Below are 19,873 nucleotides of genomic sequence, written 5' to 3' on the forward strand. Positions count from 1 at the left end.
CGTCAGACCCAACTAGTCGCTTGGCAGATGCTTTTATCCAGGGTACGGCTAGGTCTGTCTTAACAATGATTAATCTAGACAGCTGTGTACATGCTGGAACCACTCACAGTGGTAAACACCTGAGTACTGAACAATCGTTACCTTGGTCCACAATACAAGCTCTCTAAATGCTGCCACACAACACAGAACATCCCATAGAGTATAGACTCAGGGAGAAAGGAGAAGACTAGAGGGGAAAGGTTGGGTTTTTAATTGTATTACTTTTCTATAGGACTAATTAAAGGGGAATTCCGCCACTTTTTAACCTCGTATTCATTATCTCATTTTATGTGAAACGGCACATTTGTTATACAGTGATTTTTCAAAACCTGCAACGGGTTTCTAGCTAACTTCATGTTAATAGTGTGGCTTGTGTTAACTGTCAGTCTTCATTTCTTCTCAGTTGAACAGAATGAAAACCTAGTTTAAAAACAAAACAAGTCTAAATGGCCAGACGGAGAAGTGAGCACAGTAAACACCAAACGCCGAGAGAGGGCAGAAGAGAACATCAAGAACAGACAGAAAGAGCAACAACAAGGACACTACAAGAGCACAGCAGGAAGTGGCTGTGACAGACTGATAGAAGCCGGGAGAGATACAGGGCAGGTGGGAGTGAGTGACAGGGGTGAGAGGAAGACTGCTGGGCGAAGAGGGGGGGGTCTACCTTGTAGGCGATTCTGGGCGGGCATTTCTTTCCCAAACCTAGCGGAGGGGACATGTGACGGAGCATCTCGTACATATCGAGGTAGGTCATACGGCCACTTCACAGGGGGAGAAGTCACAGGAGGAGATCACAGGGGTCAGAGAGAGGGTTGGAGGAATCCAGGTAAGGTAGGAGGAGGGGGCAGAGTTAGAAATTACCAAAAGAAGATGGTTAAACAGAAGAGAAAATGACAAAAACAGAAATCTGTGTTATTTTAGATTTCCAGGGCAGTGGATTCCGGGGCGGGATGCCATCCCTGTCCTGCTTGAGACTGGGATGGATCACAGGGTTGGACAGGAAGAGGTGGGGTGTTTTCTGGGAATTCAGATGGCAAAATCACGAGGTTGGATTGATCATGATGTGTATGTAGTATGTACATGTATATGTATGTATGCTCAGGGCAAGGTTGCAGCTTCACTGTTCAGATGTCTTCTGTTCCTGCATGCTCCGAGACATCAGCGGTAATCAAATTGAACAGTCTCCTGGGCCTACTCTGAGAAAACCATATAGGCCTACTGCATACTGCATTCAGTATGGTGAAAACAGAGATGATGATGAAGCATGGTCAGTATACTGTAATGAGACTTACATTGTGGCATTGTTTTCCATGAGTTGCCATGGTTACCCACCAGCTGGTTAGTATGGGAGGTATGTGTGTGGGTGTGGGTGTGTGTGTGTGTGGTTGAATCTCTGGCGCGAGGAGTCATTCACATTCATTCACTCTCCACTTCAACCTCATCCCTTCATGATTAAGGGGTGTGTGGGGTTGCAAACCTTGTAGGCCACCCTATTAGGACACTTCTTCCCTAAGCCGAGAGGAGGCGAGATAAAACGTAACAATTTGTACATATCCTGATAGCATATCCTTTCGCTGTAAAAGACAAGACAGGTTAGAGGAGGTTAGGACACAAACACAACCATTTCCAATGACTTAACATGTATATCCTCCATTGTGTGCAGTCATGGTCATTGAATAAAGCCCACCTGTAGATATGGTGCAGATATACACAGAGTATAGAAAACATGAACAACTCTTTCCACGACATACACTGACCAGGTAAATCCAGGGGGTGCAACTCAATATTAGGAAGGTGTTCCTAATGTTTGGTATACTCAGTGTATAAATAACAAGCTTGCTTATCTATAGTCATACTTGACTACAGGGTTACTGGGAGGTTATACGTCTGTGTCCCAAATGTAACCCTATAGCCTATAAAGTCCAAGGGCCCATAGTGAATAGTGGCATTGGGGACATTTAGGACTTCTCACCCTGCTGCATCTCAGCCTAACTTCCTATTTTTGCTCTTAGAGTTCCAGTATTTCTCATTGGGTCTGATAAATACTTTGGAAAGCAGCTGAGATGTGTTGTGTGATTTAAATAGTTTCTTCCCCCTCCACAATGACAGAATGAGAGGAGCTTCAGGGTCGTCAGGAGAGCCTAGCGGATGGCGAGCAGAGTTGAGCGGAGCGGAATCATGGATTTACATCAGTCTGCCTCTGAGGCCCTAGTCGGCACTCCAGGCGCCGGCTTAACGTCACCCAGCCCCACTAAAACGGGATCCCTCCCTGCCCGTCAATCGTTGTCAAACGTCACAGAGTCATCCCACTGGAACTTAGAGCCATCTTTGATTTGTCACCGACTATTTGCTATACCCTTCACTATGACACTTCATGTCCCTCCCTTCACCTCTTCACTCCTGAACCTAAAACTGACGCTGTCTTGACTCAGGGGAAGAAAATAATAATCACCTGGAGGAGGATTAAAGACACCTACCAGGCAGCAGGGTCGTACTCGGCCCAAACACGGATGAATTCGTCCAGGTGGTGAGGCCCCAGGATAGAGGCGTCTCTGGTCAGGTACTCAAAGTTGTCCATGATGACCGCCACAAACAGATTGAGCATCTGGAGGAAGGGAGAGGGAGGTGGAGAGGTGAATGGTCCTTTCTTGCTGATCATTGGTCAATCATTGGACATTGGTCATCCTGATTGGTCATTCATTTGTGATGGCCCATACTGACCAGAAAGGAGCAGAGGAAGATGAAGGAGACAAAGTAGAAATAAGCAAAGTCACTGCCGCACTCCTTCCCTCCGGACCCTGACAGCTTATCACATGGACGGTTACTCAGACACGACAGCATGATCTCATGCCACGCCTCACCTGTTGCACTCCTGCAAAGGGACACACACACATTGTAGATACACACATATACACAAACAAACACATGCAATGTAAGCACTGTATATCCATCATTGGACACTGTATATCTACCACAAACACCACCATGAGCATAAGGAAATACATGGCTATTGTATTACATTATACTGCAATAGAAATAATAGAAAGATATGTGAAAAAAGGTCTAAAATGGAGAATGTGGAGACATGGTCACCTGAACAGAAGCATCAGAGCCTGGAAGAAGGTCTGGAAGTTGTTGTGGTGATTGATGGCTGATTCCTCATTCAGCTCAATGTTTCCAAACACCTGAAGGAAGCAGAAATGGCCAGCATGGCAGTTAGAGGGATTCCCTGCATGTTATCTATAGGTGTGTCCCAAATGGAACCCCATTTGAAAGTAGTGCACTATGTAGGGAATAGGGTGCCATTTGAGACACACATGTGCGAGTTAGAAATAGGGAAGTGATTTGTATAAGAAAGTGATCCAAGGAGCTAGTGCTGATTGTATCAGCCTTTGCACGATTCGATACGATGCAATGTAATGCTATCTCCAAAAAGCACATTAGCCACGAATCATTACTTTTCTCAAATCCTACCAGAGTAGGCAGAAGACTATGTGTGTCAACACATTACCACCACCATACTTGACCATTGGTATGAGTTTTTAACTGTGGAATGTAGTGTTGGGTTTTCGCCAGACATAACTGTAGCCATGTCATCCAAAAAGTCAACTTATGTTGGCCAAAAAGCACCTGGATGATCGTCAAGACTCCTGGAAGAATGTTGGACAGATGAGTCAGAAGTGGAACTTTTAGGACGACATGGGTCCCATTATGTCTGAGGAACACCCAACACTTCATTCCACAGTAAGAATCTCATACCAATGGTCAAGAATGATGGTGGTATTGTGATGGCTTGGGATGCTTTGGTGCCTCAGGAACAGGACAACTTGCTATCATTGAAGGAACCATGAATTCTGCTCTGTATCAGAGAATTCTAAAGGAAAATGTCAGGTCCAACTGTCTGTGAGCTGAAGCGCTACTGGGTCATGCAGCAAGACAATGATACAGAACACACAAGCAAGTCTACATCAGAACGGCTGAAAAGAAACATATTTGAAGTTTTTGAATGGCCTAGTCAAAGTCCAGACCTAAACCCCATTGAGATGTTGTGGCAGGACCTGAAACCCACAAATGTCACGGAGTTAAAGCAGTTCTGCATGGAAGAGTGGGACAATATTCCTCCACAGCAATGTGAGAGACTGATCAACAACTACAGGAAGCATTTGGTTGCAGTCATTGCAGCTAAAGGTGGCACAACCAATTATTGAGTGTAAGGGGGCAATTACCTTTTCACACAGATGCTTTGGGTGTTGCGTATCTTTGTTAATAAAATTAATCAATTCATTATCAACATTTTGTATTATTTGTTCACTCAGGTTCCCTTTATCTAATATTTGGTTTTGGTTGAAGATCTATGAACATTCAGAGTAACAAATATGCAAAAATAGAGAAAATCAGAAAGGGGGCAAAAACTTGTACAGTACAGTTATTTTTACTATATTCTACATTGTAGAATAATAGTTAAGACATCAAAACTATAAAATAACACATGGAAACATGTAGTAACCACAAGTTTAAAACAAATCAAAATATATCATGTAGTAACCAAAAGTGTTAATAAAAAAAAAAAAAGTGAGATTCTTCAAAGTAGCCACCCTTTGCCTTGATGACAGCTTTGCACACTTGGCATTTTCAGTTCTGCACACACATTTTCTACGGGATTGAGGTCAGGGCCCTGTGATGGCCACTCCAATACCTTGACTTTGTTGTCCTTAAGCCATTTTGCCACAACTTTGGAAGTATGCTTGGGGTCATTGTCCATTTGGAAGACCCATTTGCGACCAAGCTTTAACTTCCTGACTGATGTCTTGAGATGTTGCTTCAATATATCCACATCATTTTCCATCCTCATGATGCCATCTATTTTGTAAAGTGCACCAGTCCCTCCTGCAGTCCCTCCTACCAAAGTACGTTCATCTCTAGGAGACAGAACGCGTCTCCTTCCTGAGCGGTATGACGGTTGCGTGGTCCCATGGTGTTTTTTCTTGCGTACTATTGTTTGTACAGATGAACGTGGTACCTTCAGGCATTTGGAAATTGCTCCCAAGAATGAACCAGACTTGTGGAGGTCTACAATTTTTTTTCTGAGGTCTTAGCTGATTTCTTTTGATTTTCCCATGATGATTTTCCCACAAGCAAAGAGGCACTGAGTTTGAAGGTAGGCCTTGAAATGCATCCACAGGTACACCTCCAACTGACTCAAATTATGTCAATTAGCCTATCTGAAGCTTCTAAATCCCTGACATAATTTTCTGGAATTTTCCATGCTGTTTAAAGGCACAGTCAACTTAGTGTATGTAAACTTCTGACACACTGGAATTGTGATACAGTGAATTAGAAGTGAAATAATCTGTCTGTAAACAATTGTTGGAAAAATTACTTGCATCATGCACAAATTAGACGTCCTAACCGACTTGCCAAAACTATAGTTTGTTAACAAGAAATGTGTGGAGTGGTTGAAAAACGAGTTTTAATGACCCCAACCTAAGTGTATGTAAACTTCCGACTTCAACTGTAAGTAAATTTGTCCCAATACTTTTGGTCCCTAAAATGGGGGACTTTATACAAAATGTGCTGTAATTTCTAAACGGTTCACCCGATATGGATGAAAATAACCTCAAATTAAAGCTGACAGTCTGCACCACATCCACACTGCTGAAGTACAGAGCTAAAACAAAAATAATTCACTGTCCTAATACTTTTAGAGTTCACTGTATCTATCTAGACATTTTTATAATCTAATAAAAATAGAATTGAATGACATGGTGACACCCTGTATTCTGCCCAAGTCCACACGTATAGGGTATATCCAAATGGCACACAAATGTTGATATTCCCTATATAGTGCACTGCTTTTGACAAAGGCACTATATGGGGATAGCGTGCCATTTGGGACGCACAGATAGTCCTGATAATAACAAAGAGCCAGATAAGCTTATTTTGGCTCCCTGTTTAATTGGGATATGAAGTTTGTCACTCATGGTGGGGGGTGTCCTGATCCACCCCTCCCTCTGGGGCCCTGTAGTCATTATACAGCATCTCATTATACAGCATCGCTGATTAAATGAGGGCTCTTTTACCAGAAGACACAATTACCATTGGTTTATAATGCCATGCAAATCTAGTGGATGGCACGCACCTCCATTGTGCATACAATTGATCAGATTTGCTGCCACATAGGCTTCCTTTTAAATGAGCAATCAACTTTAAAGATTGGAACCATCTGTTTAAGAGGAGAGCCAGGTTCTCTGTGTGTCTCTCCCACAGAGGAGAAGCTATTGACATTCTCTTTATGATTATAAATGCTTATCTTGTTGTGTTCCGTGTATATATATTTACATATTTTCTTCGCATATCTTTTCATATATTTTTTTTCTAAAATCTCAACTTCAAAACACTCTCCTGCAACCCGCCTCACCAATAAAAAAAAAATATATTATTCACCTCAAATCTGAAATCCACAACAGAAGCTAGCCAGAAGTTAGCCAGAAGTTAGCCAGTTCACAAGTTAGCCAGTTTTGACCTATTTTCTCTCCATATCCCTGGATTTCTACCGCAAGCTCTGGACATTTACACCTGGATCTTGCAGCTAGCTAGCTGCTATCCGAGTGACTATTGGCTAACGTCGGTCCCGGAGCAAACATCAGTTATTCCGGAGCTAGCCAGCTGAAGAGATCCATCAGCCACTCCTGGGCTACAATCACCTATCCGGATCCGTTTTACTGCCGATGCGGAGCCCGACCGGGCCTTCACGACTGGACTACCGACGTTATCTGCCTGAGGGAGTTATCCAACTTTGTCTCTCCGTCGCGACGTTACCTGAACGCCCATCTGCGGCCCGCTAATCGTTAGCTGTCTTATCGGCTGCTATCTGAATAGGTCTATCGGAAAATTTTCTTGGGCCACTATAACTATAACTATTTTGCCAATTGGATTGGTCCCCTCTACCACACGGAACCCCACTAATCTACCGACGGAAACGCACGAGGTGGCTAAAAACAAACCTCCATCCTCTGCCAGCTTGCTACCCATGGCCCGGCTAGCTGTCTGAATTGCTGTGACCCCAACCAACCTCACTACTCACTGGACCCTTATGATCACTCGGCTAAGCATGCCTCTCCTTAATGTCAATATGCCTTGTCCATTGCTGTTCTGGTTAGTGTTTATTGGCTTATTTCACTGTAGAGTCTCTAGCCCTGCTCATTATACCTTATCCAACCTTTCAGTTCCACCACCCACACATGCGATGACATCACCTGGTTTCAATAATGTTTCTAGAGACAATATCTCTCTCTCTCATCACTCAATGCCTAGGTTTACCTCCACTGTATTCACATCCTACCATACCTTTGTCTGTACATTATACCTTGAAGCTATTTTATCGCCCCCAGAAACCTGCTCCTTTTACTCTCTGTTCCGGACGTCCTAGACGACCAATTCTCATAGCTTTTAGCCGTACCCTTATCCTACTCCTCCTCTGTTCCTCTGGTGATGTAGAGGTGAATCCAGGCCCTGCAGTGCCTAGCTCCACTCCTATTCCCCAGGCGCTCTCTTTTGATGACTTCTGTAACCGTAATAGCCTTGGTTTCATGCATGTTAACATTAGAAGCCTCCTCCCTAAGTTTGTTTTATTCACTGCTTTAGCACACTCTGCCAATCCAGATGTCCTAGCTGTGTCTGAATCCTGGCTTAGCAAGACCACCAAAAACTCCATCCCTAACCACAACATTTTCAGACAATATAGAACGGCCAAAGGGGGCAGTGTTGCAATCTACTGCAGAGATAGCCTGCAGAGTTCTGTCCTACTATCCAGGTCTGTACCCAAACAATTTGAAATTCTACTTTTAGAAATCCACCTCTCTAAAAACAAGTCTCTCACCGTTGCCGCCTGCTATAGACCACCCTCTGCCCCCAGCTGTGCTCTGGACACCATATGTGAACTGATTGCCCCCCATCTATCTTCAGAGCTTGTGCTGCTAGGTGACCTAAACTGGGACATGCTTAACACCCCAGCCATCCTACAATCTAAGCTTGATGCCCTCAATCTCACACAAATTATCAATGAACCTCCCAGGTACCACCCCAAAGCCGTAAACACGGGTACCCTCATAGATATCATCCTAACCAACTTGCCCTCTAAATACACCTCTGCTGTTTTTAACCACGATCTCAGCGAACACTGCCTCATTGCCTGCATCCGTAATGGGTCAGTGGTCAAACGACCTCCACTAATCACTGTCAAACGCTCCCTGAAACACTTCAGCGAGCAAGCCTTTCTAATCGACCTGGCCCGGGTATCCTGGAAGGATATTGACCTTATCCCGTCAGTAGAGGATGCCTGGTTATTTTTTTTAAATGCCTTCCTCACCATCTTAAATAAGCATGCCCCATTCAAGAAATGTAGAACCAGGAACAGATATAGCCCTTGGTTCTCTCCAGACCTGACTGCCCTTAACCAACACAAGAACATCCTGTGGCGTTCTGCATTAGCATCGAACAGCCCCCGTGATATGCAACTTTTCAGGGAAGTTAGAAACCAATATACACAGGCAGTTAGAAAAACCAAGGCTAGCTTTTTCATGCAGAAATTTGCTTCCTGTAACACAAACTCAAAAAAGCTCTGGGACACTGTAAAGTCCATGGAGAATAAGAACACCTCCTCCCAGCTGCCCACTGCACTGAGGATAGGAAACTCTGTCACCACAGATAAATCCACTATAATTGAGAATTTCAATAAGCATTTTTCTACGGCTGGCCATGCTTTCCACCTGGCTACCCCTACCCCGGTCAACAGCACTGCACCCCCCAAGGCAACTCGCCCAAGCCTTCTCCATTTCTCCTTCTCCCAAATCCAGACAGCTGATGTTCTGAAAGAGCTGCAAAATCTGGACCCCTACAAATCAGCCGGGCTAGACAATCTGGACCCTTTCTTTCTAAAAGTATCTGCCCGAAATTGTTGCAACACCTATTACCAGCCTGTTCAACCTCTCTTTCGTGTCGTCTGAGATTCCCAAAGATTGGAAAGCAGCTGTGGTCATCCCCCTCTTCAAAGGGGGGGACACTCTTGACCCAAACTGCTATAGACCTATATCAATCCTACCCTGCCTTTCTAAGGTCTTCGAAAGCCAAGTCAATAAAAAGATCACCGACCATTTCGAATCCCACCGCACCTTCTCCGCTATGCAATCTGGTTTCAGAGCTGGTCATGGGTGCATCTCAGCCACGCTCAAGGTCCTAAACGATATCTTAACAGCCATCGATAAGAAACAATACTGTGCAGCCGTATTCATTGACCTGGCCAAGGCTTTCGACTCTGTCAATCACCACATCCTCATCGGCAGACTCGATAGCCTTGGTTTCTCAAATGATTGCCTCGCTTGGTTCACCAACTAGTTCTCTGATAGAGTTCAGTGTGTCAAATCGGAGGGCCTGTTGTCCGGGCCTCTGGCAGTCTCTATGGGGGTGTCAGAGGGTTCAATTCTTGGACCGACTCTCTTCTCTGTTTACATCAATGATGTCGCTCTTGCTGCTGGTGAGTCTCTGATCCACCTCTATGCAGACGACACCAATCTGTATACTTCTGGCCCTTCTTTGGACACTGTGTTAACAACCATCCAGACGAGCTTCAATGCCATACAATTCTCCTTCCGTGGCCTCCAACTGCTCTTAAATACAAGTAAAACGTAATGCATGCTCTTCAACCGATCGCTGCCTGCACCTGTCCGCCCTTCCAGCATCCCTACTCGTGGACAATGTGGACAACTACAAATACCTAGGTGTCTGGTTAGACTGTAAACTCTCCTTCCAGACTTATATCAAACATCTCCAATCCAAAGTTAAATCTAGAATTGGCTTCCTATTTCGCAACAAAGCATCCTTCACTCATGCTGCCAAACATACCCTCGTAAAACTGACCATCCTACCAATCCTCGACTTCGGCGATGTCATTTACAAAATAGCCTCCAATACACTACTCAATAAATTGGATGCAGTCTATCACAGTGCCATCCGTTTTGTCACCAAAGCCCCATATACTACCCACCACTGCGACATGTACGATCTCGTTGGCTGGCCCTCACTTCATACTCGTCGCCAAACCCACTGGCTCCAGGTCATCTACAAGACCCTGCTAGGTAAAGTCCCCCCTTATCTCAGCTCGCTGGTCACCATAGCAGCACCCACCTGTGCTGCACCCACCACGCTTTAACTTCTCTAGGGTAGGGCGCAGCATTCGGAATTTTGAATGAAAAGCATGCCCAAATTAAACTGCCTGCTTCTCGGGCCCAGAAGATATGATATGCATATAACTGGTAAATTTGGATAAAAAACACTCTAAAGTTTCCAAAACTGTTAAAATAGTGTCTGTGAGTATAACAGAACTGATTTGGCAGGCGAAAACCTGAGAAAAATCAATTTGGGAATAAGTTTTATTTTTGGTTTTCTAGTTTTCTATTCAATCCCATTACAGTATACATTGACTTAGGACTCAATTGCAGTTCCTATGCCTTTCACTAGATGTCAACAGTCTTTAGAAATTGTTTCAGGCTTGTATTCTGAAAAATGAGGAAGTAAGAGCAGTCTGAATGAGTGGACCCTAAAGTGTCACAGAGCTTTTTCATGCGCGAGACCGAGAGAGTGCCTTTCTTGTTTACATTTTATATTGATGACGTTATTGTCGTATTATTGAAATATTATCGATTACTTAGGCTAAAAACAACCTGAGGATTGAATATAAACATCGTTTGACATGTTTCTATGAACTTTACGGATAGAATTTGGATTTTTTGTCTGCCTGTTTTGACTGCGTTTGAGCCTGTAGATTACTGAAGAAAACGCGCAAACAAAATGGAGGTTTTTGGATATAAAGAGACTTTATCGAACAAAAGGAACATTTATTGAGTAAATGAATGTCTGCTGAGTGCAACCATATGAAGATCATCAAAGGTAAGGGATTAATTTTATCTCTATTTCTGATTTCACAAGAAGTTAATCTTTAAACCTATGTAAAATATGTTTTGTTTTCTGAATATTTCTAATGAGTATTTCTGTATTTGAATTTGGCGCCCAGCAGTTTCACTGGCTGTTGAAGAGGTGGGACGCTAACGTCTCACATACCCAAGAGAGGTTAAGCACCAGCTGTCAGAGCAGCTCACAGACTACTGCACCTGTACATAGCCCATCTCTAATTTAGCCCAAACAACTCCCTCTTCCCCTACTGTATTTATTTTGCTCCTTTGCACCCCATTATTTCTAGTTCTACTTTGCACATTCTTCCACTGCAAATCTACAATTCTAGTATTTTACTTGCTATATTGTATTTACTTCGCCACCATGGCCTTTTTTTACATTTACCTCCCTTATCTCACCTCATTTGCTCACATTGTATATAGACTTATTTTCTACTGTATTATTGACTGTATGTTTGTTTTACTCCATGTGTAACTCTGTGTTGTTGTATGTGTCGAACTGCTTTGCTTCAACTTGGCTAGGTCGCAATTGTAAATGAGAACTTGTACTCAACTTGCCTACCTGGTTAAATAAAAGTGAAATAAAATTTAAAAAATATATATAACATAGTATAGCATAGTCATTGTCACTGGACGTGTGTGTGGTATGACTCACCTGCATGCCGATGATGGCGTAGATGAAGAAGAGCATAGCGATGAGGAGGCAGACGTATGGTAGGGCCTGGAAATAGAAAATACACACACGCACCGAGAAGTTAACAGCACAGTAAGGTTTAATAGTCTTATTTATGGAGCAGAGCAGCCAACGTGACCCGCGGGGATGATTTCCTTAATCACATATATCCCAGACAAGGGAAGGGTACACATTAATCAGAAATAATGAGCTACCTTTTAACATTCTGCAGCAACTATCCATTTTCATTGGGGCTTAAAAGCTCTCACCACCCCACATTTAACCTGCTATCAAATTAACTATTCTTGGCAATGTCCTTGTTCTCTCTACGACGAAAGCTCCACAGAACAAACCACTTCTCTAAGACTCCAAATAAACATCAATATCACTCCAAATGCCATTAAAGGGATACTTTGGGATTTTGGCTTGCGTTCGCACAATGACTGGAAGCCTATGTGTGCTAGCAGATAGCCGTAGACTTCCAGTCATTGTGCTAATGCTAGTTAGCATTAGCTCCCGAAACTACCTCTAACTTCCTTCATACTGGACACAGACACATTTAAATGGTATCTACGAGTTCATCTGATGAAGTAGATATAGGGCCTCATTGCCAAAATCGCTAAGTATCCCTTTAAGTATACACAAACGCAAAAGAAAGATGTCCTCATTTTATTTCCTTATCTCCCCTTACAGTTCGATCTATATGCTTACAGTTATTACAAAATAATGAATCAGCCTACATTCATTAAATTCACTACTGATCAGATGAATACCATGTAACTCTCAAATCAAAAGTCCATGTTGAGTAGGCAGGGGTCAGACCTCAGGGTCAAGGGTCAGAGGCGACGGGTCAGTGAATCACCTTGAAGGACTGGACAAAGGTCCATAGCAGGATGCGAATGGTGTAGCCCTGCCTCAGCAGCTTGATGAGCCTGGCCGCCCTGAACAGCCTCAGGAAACTCAGATTGATCAGCTTGTCCTGCAGGAGGAGACACACTTGAATTCAAACTGGTCTTGGATCAGATTTGGGTTACACTCAGAATGGTTGAGGTTAACAAGGGGGCTCAGTGAAGCAGTGGTACCATTTCAGTGAAGAGTATCTACCTATCCATTTATGTATGATTTAGACTGTCCGTCAAGGGAATGGTCAAAAGCAACGGGAACAAGACACTTACCGTCTAGAGAGGCCCATAGTGTCAGAGAGGGAGCACAGGCACCAGCAAAGAAATAGCAGAAGATGGAAACACAGTGAGAGAAAGATAGAAAACCAGAGAGAGAGAGAAGAAAAAGACTGTCACGGGGAGAGAATTTCCCACACAAAGGGACATTTCATCCACAAAGAGAGTTAAATAGTAAACGGACTACTCCAATCGACTTCAGTGGTACTGTGCTGCAATCTGCACAGAGGCTTTTCCTGATCCCCCTTTCAAACTCCACCTGCCACTGCGGTCTGTCCCCCAGCTCCATACTAATCTATCTAGAAGGAGAGAGAGCTCTCAGCCATCCCCAGCAGCTCTCTAAAGCAGGAAGATATGCTGGTGGCTTCTACTGATTACCTCACCAACAGTAATGTAACTTGGTTAAACCTCATGAAAACATCCTCATTCAAGGAGTAAATGTATTATGAGTGAAGACATACAGGCACGACTGCATATAGGAGAATCGCTATGTGCCGATGCATTTTGTAAATTGCCATATAAACTCAGCAAAAAAAGAAACGTCCCTTTTTCAGGACCCTTTCTTTCAAAGATAATTCGTAAAAATCCAAATAACTTCACAGATCTTCATTGTAAAGGGTTTAAACAGTGTTTCCCATGCTTGTTCAATGAACCATAAACAATTAATGAACATGCACCTGTGGAACGGTCGTTAAGACACTAACAGCTTACAGACGGTAGGCAATTAGGGTCGCAGTTATGAAAACTTAGGACACTAAAGAGGCCTTTCTACTGACTCTGAAAAACACCAAAAGAAAGATGCCCAGGGTCCCTGCTCATCTGCGTGAACGTGCAGTAGGCATGCTGCAAGGAGGCATGAGGACTGCAGATGTGGCCAGGGCAATAAATTGCAATGTCCGTACTGTGAGACGCCTAAGACAACGCTACAGGGAGACAGGACGGATAGCTGATCGTCCTCGCAGTGGCAGACCACGTGTAACACCTGCACAGGATCGGTACATCCGAACATCACACCTGCGAGACAGGTACAGGATGGCAACAACAACTGCCCGAGTTATACCAGGAACCACCACAATCCCTCCATCAGTGCTCAGACTGTCCGCAATAGGCTGAGAGGCTGGACTGAGGGCGTGTAGGCCTGTTGTAAGGCAGGTCCTCACCAGACATCACCGGCAACAACGTCGCCTATGGGCACAAACCCACCATCGCTGGACCAGACAGGACTGGAAAAAGTGCTCTTCACTGACGAGTCGCGGTTTTGTGTCACCAGAGGTGATGGTCGGATTCATGTTTATCGTCGAAGGAATGAGCGTTACACCGAGGCCTGTACTCTGGAGAGGGATCGATTTGGAGGTGGAGGGTCCGTCATGGTCTGCGGTGGTGTGTCACAGCATCATCGGACTGAGCTTGTTGTCATTGCAGGCAATCTCAACGCTGTGCGTTACAGGGAAGACATCCTCCTCCCTCATGTGGTACCCTTCCTGCAGGCTCATCCTGACATGACCCTCCAGCATGACAATGCCACCAGCCATACTGCTCATTCTGTGCGTGATTTCCTGCAAGACAGGAATGTCAGTCTTCTGCATGGCCAGCGAAGAGCACGGATCTCAATCCCATTGAGCAAGTCTGGGACCTGTTGGATCAGAGGGTGAGGGCTAGGGCCATTCCCCCCAGGTGCCTTGGTGGAAGAGTGTGGTAACATCTCACAGCAAGAACTGGCAAATCTGGTGCAGTCCATGAGGAGGAGATGCACTGCAGTACTTAATGCAGCTGGTGGCCACACCAGATACTGACTGTTACTTTTGATTTTGACCTCCCCTTTGTTCAGGGACACATTATTCAATTTCTGTTAGTCACATGTCTGTGGAACTTGTTCAGTTCATGTCTCAGTTGTTGAATCTTGTTATGTTCATACAAATGTTTACACATGTTAAGTTTGCTGAAAATAAATGCAGTTGACAGTGAGAAGACATTTCTTTTTTTTCCTGAGTTTATATTTGCCATAAAATAAGTTGTATGGGCACACTGTACTGAAGCAGCTCTTACATAAAGTAAGATATTATATAGGGTCATGGTAGCAGCACTTACCTTAATCTCTGTGACCAAGATGTCTGTGATACTCCCCAATACTGTCACAAAGTCAAACACGTTCCAAGCTTCCTTCAGGTAATTCTGCAACAGAGGAAGAAATAGAAAGAGAGAAATAGAGGGTGAGAGAGGGGGGAGGGAGAGGGATAAAGAGGTTTTATTGTGATTGGTACCAAACCCTTGCTCTTTAAATGCTTTCCTCAGGCCACACTCTACAGAGCATGTCTTCTAAGCTCCTCAAATGAGGCAGCTTTTAATGAGTTGCTTTGAGTTTCATTAAAAGGCCATCCAATATATAGCCTACAGAGTGTCACTCACTCCCAGACACACACACACTCAGAGATTCTAAACAGCGGCATAGACCTAAGACAGACAGGCGAATCTGTCAGGTGGCATGGCAGTGAGCATACGCTTCTCCTGGGGAGCATAGCAATTTGAAACTACATAGGCGCCCAGAGAGAGAGGGAGAGCGAGTGGCCCATTCATCTGGGCTAAGTGCTGAACAGGTGGAGGTAATTGGCGTGTGAAAAAAGCCATTTGACAAATGAGCCTGTGGATGAACTGTGAATGAATCTGGAGATGAAGAGCCTCGCATAGGGGCCAGGTGGCCCGGTGCTGCCTGGGAGATGTATTCCTCCCTCCCTCCATCCCTCTATCCCACTGCTTTACCTTCCCACCCGCATCCCCTCAACGTAAGCTGTTGTATCATCCCCAACACACACCTCGCCTCGCCACCTTGCTGAAGGCTTGTCAGCCTACCCTCGTCCACACTACCCCTGGCCATCCATTAACCTTCCAATGTCTTCACAAAGGCTCTTTATCAGTCTCTGTCCTGATTTCCCCATCTCTGCCTCTGTTTCTCTGTCTCTCTTCCCCACCCTGGTACTCAGTCATCTACAGTTGAAGTCCGAAGTTTACATACACATTAGCCAAATACATTTAAACTCAGTTTTTTGCAAATTCTGACATTTAATACTAGAAAAAAATTCCCTGTCTTAGGTCAGTTAGGATCACCACTTTATTTTAAGAATGTGAAATGTCAGAATAATAGTAGAGAGAAGGATTGATTTCAGCTTTTATTTCTTTCATCACATTCCCAGTGGGTCAGAAGTTTACATACACTCAATTAGTATTTGGTAGCATTGCCTATAAATTGTTTAACTTGGGTCAAACATTTCGGGTAGCCCTCCACAAGCTTCCCACAATAAGTTGGGTGAATTTTGGCACATTCCTCCTGACAGAGCTGGTGTAACTGAGTCAGGTTAGTAGGCCTCCTTTCTCCCACAAATTTTCTACAGGATTGAGGTCAGGGCTTTGTGATGGCCACTCCAATACCTTGACTTTGTTTTCCTTAAGCCATTTTGCCACAACTTTGGAAGTATGCTTGGGGTCATTGTCCATTTGGAAGACCCATTTGCGACCAAACTTTAACTTCCTGACTGATGTCTTGAGATGTTGCTTCAATATGTCCAGATAATTTTCCATCCTCATGATGCCATCTATTTTGTGAAGTGCACCAGTCCCTCCTGCAGCAAAGCACCCCCACAACATGATTCTGCCACCCCCGTGCTAGACGGTTGGGTTGGTTTTCTTCGGCTTGCAAGCCACCCCCTTTTTCCTCCAAACATAACAATGGTAAATATGGCCAAACAGTTCTATTTTTTTCCCATCAGCCCAGAGGACATTTCTCCAAAAGGTACGGTCTTTGTCCCCATGTACAGTTGCAAACCGTAGACTGGCTTTTTTAATGGCAGTTTTGGAGCAGTGGCTTCTTCCTTGCTGAGCGGCCTTTCAGGTTGTCGATATAGGACTCGTTTTACTGTGGATATAGATACTTTGTACCTGTTTCCTCCAGCATCTTCACAAGGTCCTTTGCTGTTGTTCTGGGATTGATTTGCACTTTTCGCACCAAAGTACGTTCATCTCTAGGGGACAGAACGCGTCTCCTTCCTGAGCGATATGACGGCTGCGTGGTCCCATTGTTTTTACACTTGCGTACTATTGTTTGTACAGATGAACATGGTACCTTCAGGTGTTTGGAAATTGCTCCCAAGGATGAACCAGACTTGTGGAGGTCTCCAATTTTTTTTCTGAGGTCTTAGCTGATTTTTTAAAAATTTTCCCAAGATGTCAAGCAAAGAGGCACTGAGTTTGAAGGTAGACCTTGAAATACATCCACAGGTACACCTCCAATTGACTCAAATTATGTCAATTAGCCTACCAGAAGCTTCTAAAGCCATTACATCATTTTCTGGAATTTCCCAAGCTGTTTAAAGGCACAGTCAACTTAGTGTATGTAAACTTCTGACCCACTGGAATTGTGATACAGTGAATTAGAAGTGAAATAATCTGTCTGTAAACAACTGTTGGAAAAACGACTTGTGTCATGCACACAGTAGATGTCCTAACCGACTTGCCAAAACTATAGTTTGTTAACAAGAAATTTGTGGAGTGGTTGAAAAACGAGTTTTAATGACTCCAACCTAAGTGTATGTAAACTTCCGACTTCAACTGTATTTTCCCCAAAAAGACAACTTAAGTGATTCCAAAATTATTCTACAGTCTATTTTCCTAAATGCTTAGATAGATAGTGACCATGTGCTGTAATGTATGGAGAGATGGAGGCTCACCAGTGGTCCGAAAGCGATGATCTTGAGGATGCACTCTAGTGTGAAGAGAGCTGTGAACACAATGTTCAGGTACTTCAGCATGGCCTCATACAGCTCCGGAGCACCGTGAAACTGAAGGAAGAGGTCAGAAGTCAGGCAAAGGTCGGGAAGATGTCAGAGGTCAACATTCATTCCCACTGAACATGAGGAAATGATAATCGGCATGTCCATTTCCAATGTCAGACAGACAGACCATTGTAATACTTGTTAAAGTTATCCTTCCCCTCTTTCTTCATCTTTCTGTCTCTATCTGTCACACCACCCCATCCTTAATTAATTGACCTGTAATTAACAAACACACTTAGTATCTCCAGGCCTCCACTCATACCAGCTGCATACATTCCACTGATGTGCGCCTTTGGAACATCTACATTTAAAAAAGTATAATAAATCAATTGAATATACACCACAATAAATCCATTATTTATTTTAATCAGGTCTAAAGAAACATTATTATATGAAGAAAATGTATTTCAGACGTACAGAATATGAGTTGGTCTTCTGTATGTTATCTGGCAGTTATGTGACAAGAAATGCTTATAAGTCCTGTGCCATTATTTTATATTACGTGATTTTATAGTGAGAAGAATATCATTGAACTTAGCAGAATAAAATAGAAAGGATATTGTTCCCATTCCGGGAAAAATGAAGTTGTGCGCAAAAGTGATAATTTGAAAAATAGTTATTTAGAGTTATTTGGCCATTTTAGTTTTGAATGATACAAACCTCAGAATGTGTTATAAATCAAAACATATATGGGCTGCATGATGTGACTATAGGCTATTAATGCGGAGTCTGTTCCTTGCCTCAGGCTGTACAGCTGTTCTCTCATCAAGTGATCATATTTTCACCCATCACACTATTCTCAATTTAATCTTGTCTTTACTATGTAAAATTAGTTTAGATTTAGAATGGCCCATTATGAAATGGGCAGGAACAGGGCCAGGGAAAAAAAGGCATTGTCACGCCCTGACCATAGAGAGACTTTTTTATTCTCTATTTCTGTTAGGTCGGGGTGTGACTAGGGGGGGGAGTGTTCTAATCTAGGTTGTTTATGTCTATGTTGGCATGGTATGGTTCCCAATCAGAGGCAGCTGTTTGTCGTTGTCTCTGATTGGTGAGTTTTAAAAGCACTACACCGTTTTGATGAAAAGTGTTTGTGATTTTCCATTGCATTTCCATTGACATCAGAATGGTTAGAGAGACGACAGAGCCCTGACTACCAGGCCATTAGGACCTGATGGAGAAACGATAGAGCCCTGACTACCAGGCCATTAGGACCTGATGGAGAAACGATAGAGCCCTGACTACCAGGCCATTAGGACCTGATGGAGAAACGATAGAGCCCTGACTACCAGGCCATTAGGACCTGATGGAGAAACGATAGAGCCCTGACTACCAGGCCATTAGGCCCTGATGGAGAAACGATAGAGCCCTGACTACCAGGCCATTAGGACCTGATGGAGAAACGATAGAGCCCTGACTACCAGGCCATTAGGACCTGATGGAGAAACGATAGAGCCCTGACTACCAGGCCATTAGGACCTGATGGAGAAACGATAGAGCCCTGACTACCAGGCCATTAGGCCCTGATGGAGAAACGATAGAGCCCTGACTACCAGGCCATTAGGACCTGATGGAGAAACGATAGAGCCCTGACTACCAGGCCATTAGGACCTGATGGAGAAACGATAGAGCCCTGACTACCAGGCCATTAGGACCTGATGGAGAAACGATAGAGCCCTGACTACCAGGCCATTAGGACCTGATGGAGAAACGATAGAGCCCTGACTACCAGGCCATTAGGACCTGATGGAGAAACGATAGAGCCCTGACTACCAGGCCATTAGGCCCTGATGGAGAAACGATAGAGCCCTACTACTAGGCCATTAGAACCTGATGGAGAAACGATAGAGCCCTAACTACCAGGCCATTAGGCCCTGATGGCCTGGTAGTCCGTGGATTTTTACTGTGGTAATGACTCATGGCTGCCAGTATGTTGGTAATACGGACACCGCAACAGCCCTATCCCTCAGTCTGACAGACCTGTAAAGGTCAATACCTGGAGATAAGCCAGATGGATCAACCATGTGGTTAAGGTCAAAGCAAAAGAGGCTGCTTATACATTAACAACGGATACGTTCAATGTATCCATCCAAATTATACTGATAACCTGTGCCAAAACCCTGTCTCAAAGTTATCCGACTCAAGGTAGAAAGTTCCCCTTAAATCAGATCTAGGATAAGATTTCCCAACCCC

At 43.9% G+C, this 19,873-nt stretch overlaps 1 protein-coding gene across 7 annotated transcripts in view; it reads right to left on the reverse strand.

Moving 5' to 3' along the window:
• Positions 1-19,873, reverse strand: part of cacna1bb (calcium channel, voltage-dependent, N type, alpha 1B subunit, b) — a 224,881-nt gene that overhangs the window by 18,348 nt on the left and 186,660 nt on the right. For all 7 annotated transcript variants that reach the window (XM_071350768.1, XM_071350763.1, XM_071350765.1 and 4 more), the window contains 8 exons: positions 17,576-17,686; positions 14,946-15,029; positions 12,542-12,658; positions 11,662-11,727; positions 3,133-3,224; positions 2,761-2,911; positions 2,517-2,644; positions 704-800 (listed from right to left, as the gene is read on the reverse strand). In XM_071350768.1, the coding sequence (XP_071206869.1) occupies positions 704-800; positions 2,517-2,644; positions 2,761-2,911; positions 3,133-3,224; positions 11,662-11,727; positions 12,542-12,658; positions 14,946-15,029; positions 17,576-17,686 (846 nt within the window). The remainder of the gene's footprint in view (positions 1-703; positions 801-2,516; positions 2,645-2,760; positions 2,912-3,132; positions 3,225-11,661; positions 11,728-12,541; positions 12,659-14,945; positions 15,030-17,575; positions 17,687-19,873) is intronic.

Source organism: Salvelinus alpinus, chromosome 18 (genome assembly GCF_045679555.1).
Source record: "Salvelinus alpinus chromosome 18, SLU_Salpinus.1, whole genome shotgun sequence".
NCBI lineage: Eukaryota > Metazoa > Chordata > Actinopteri > Salmoniformes > Salmonidae > Salvelinus > Salvelinus alpinus.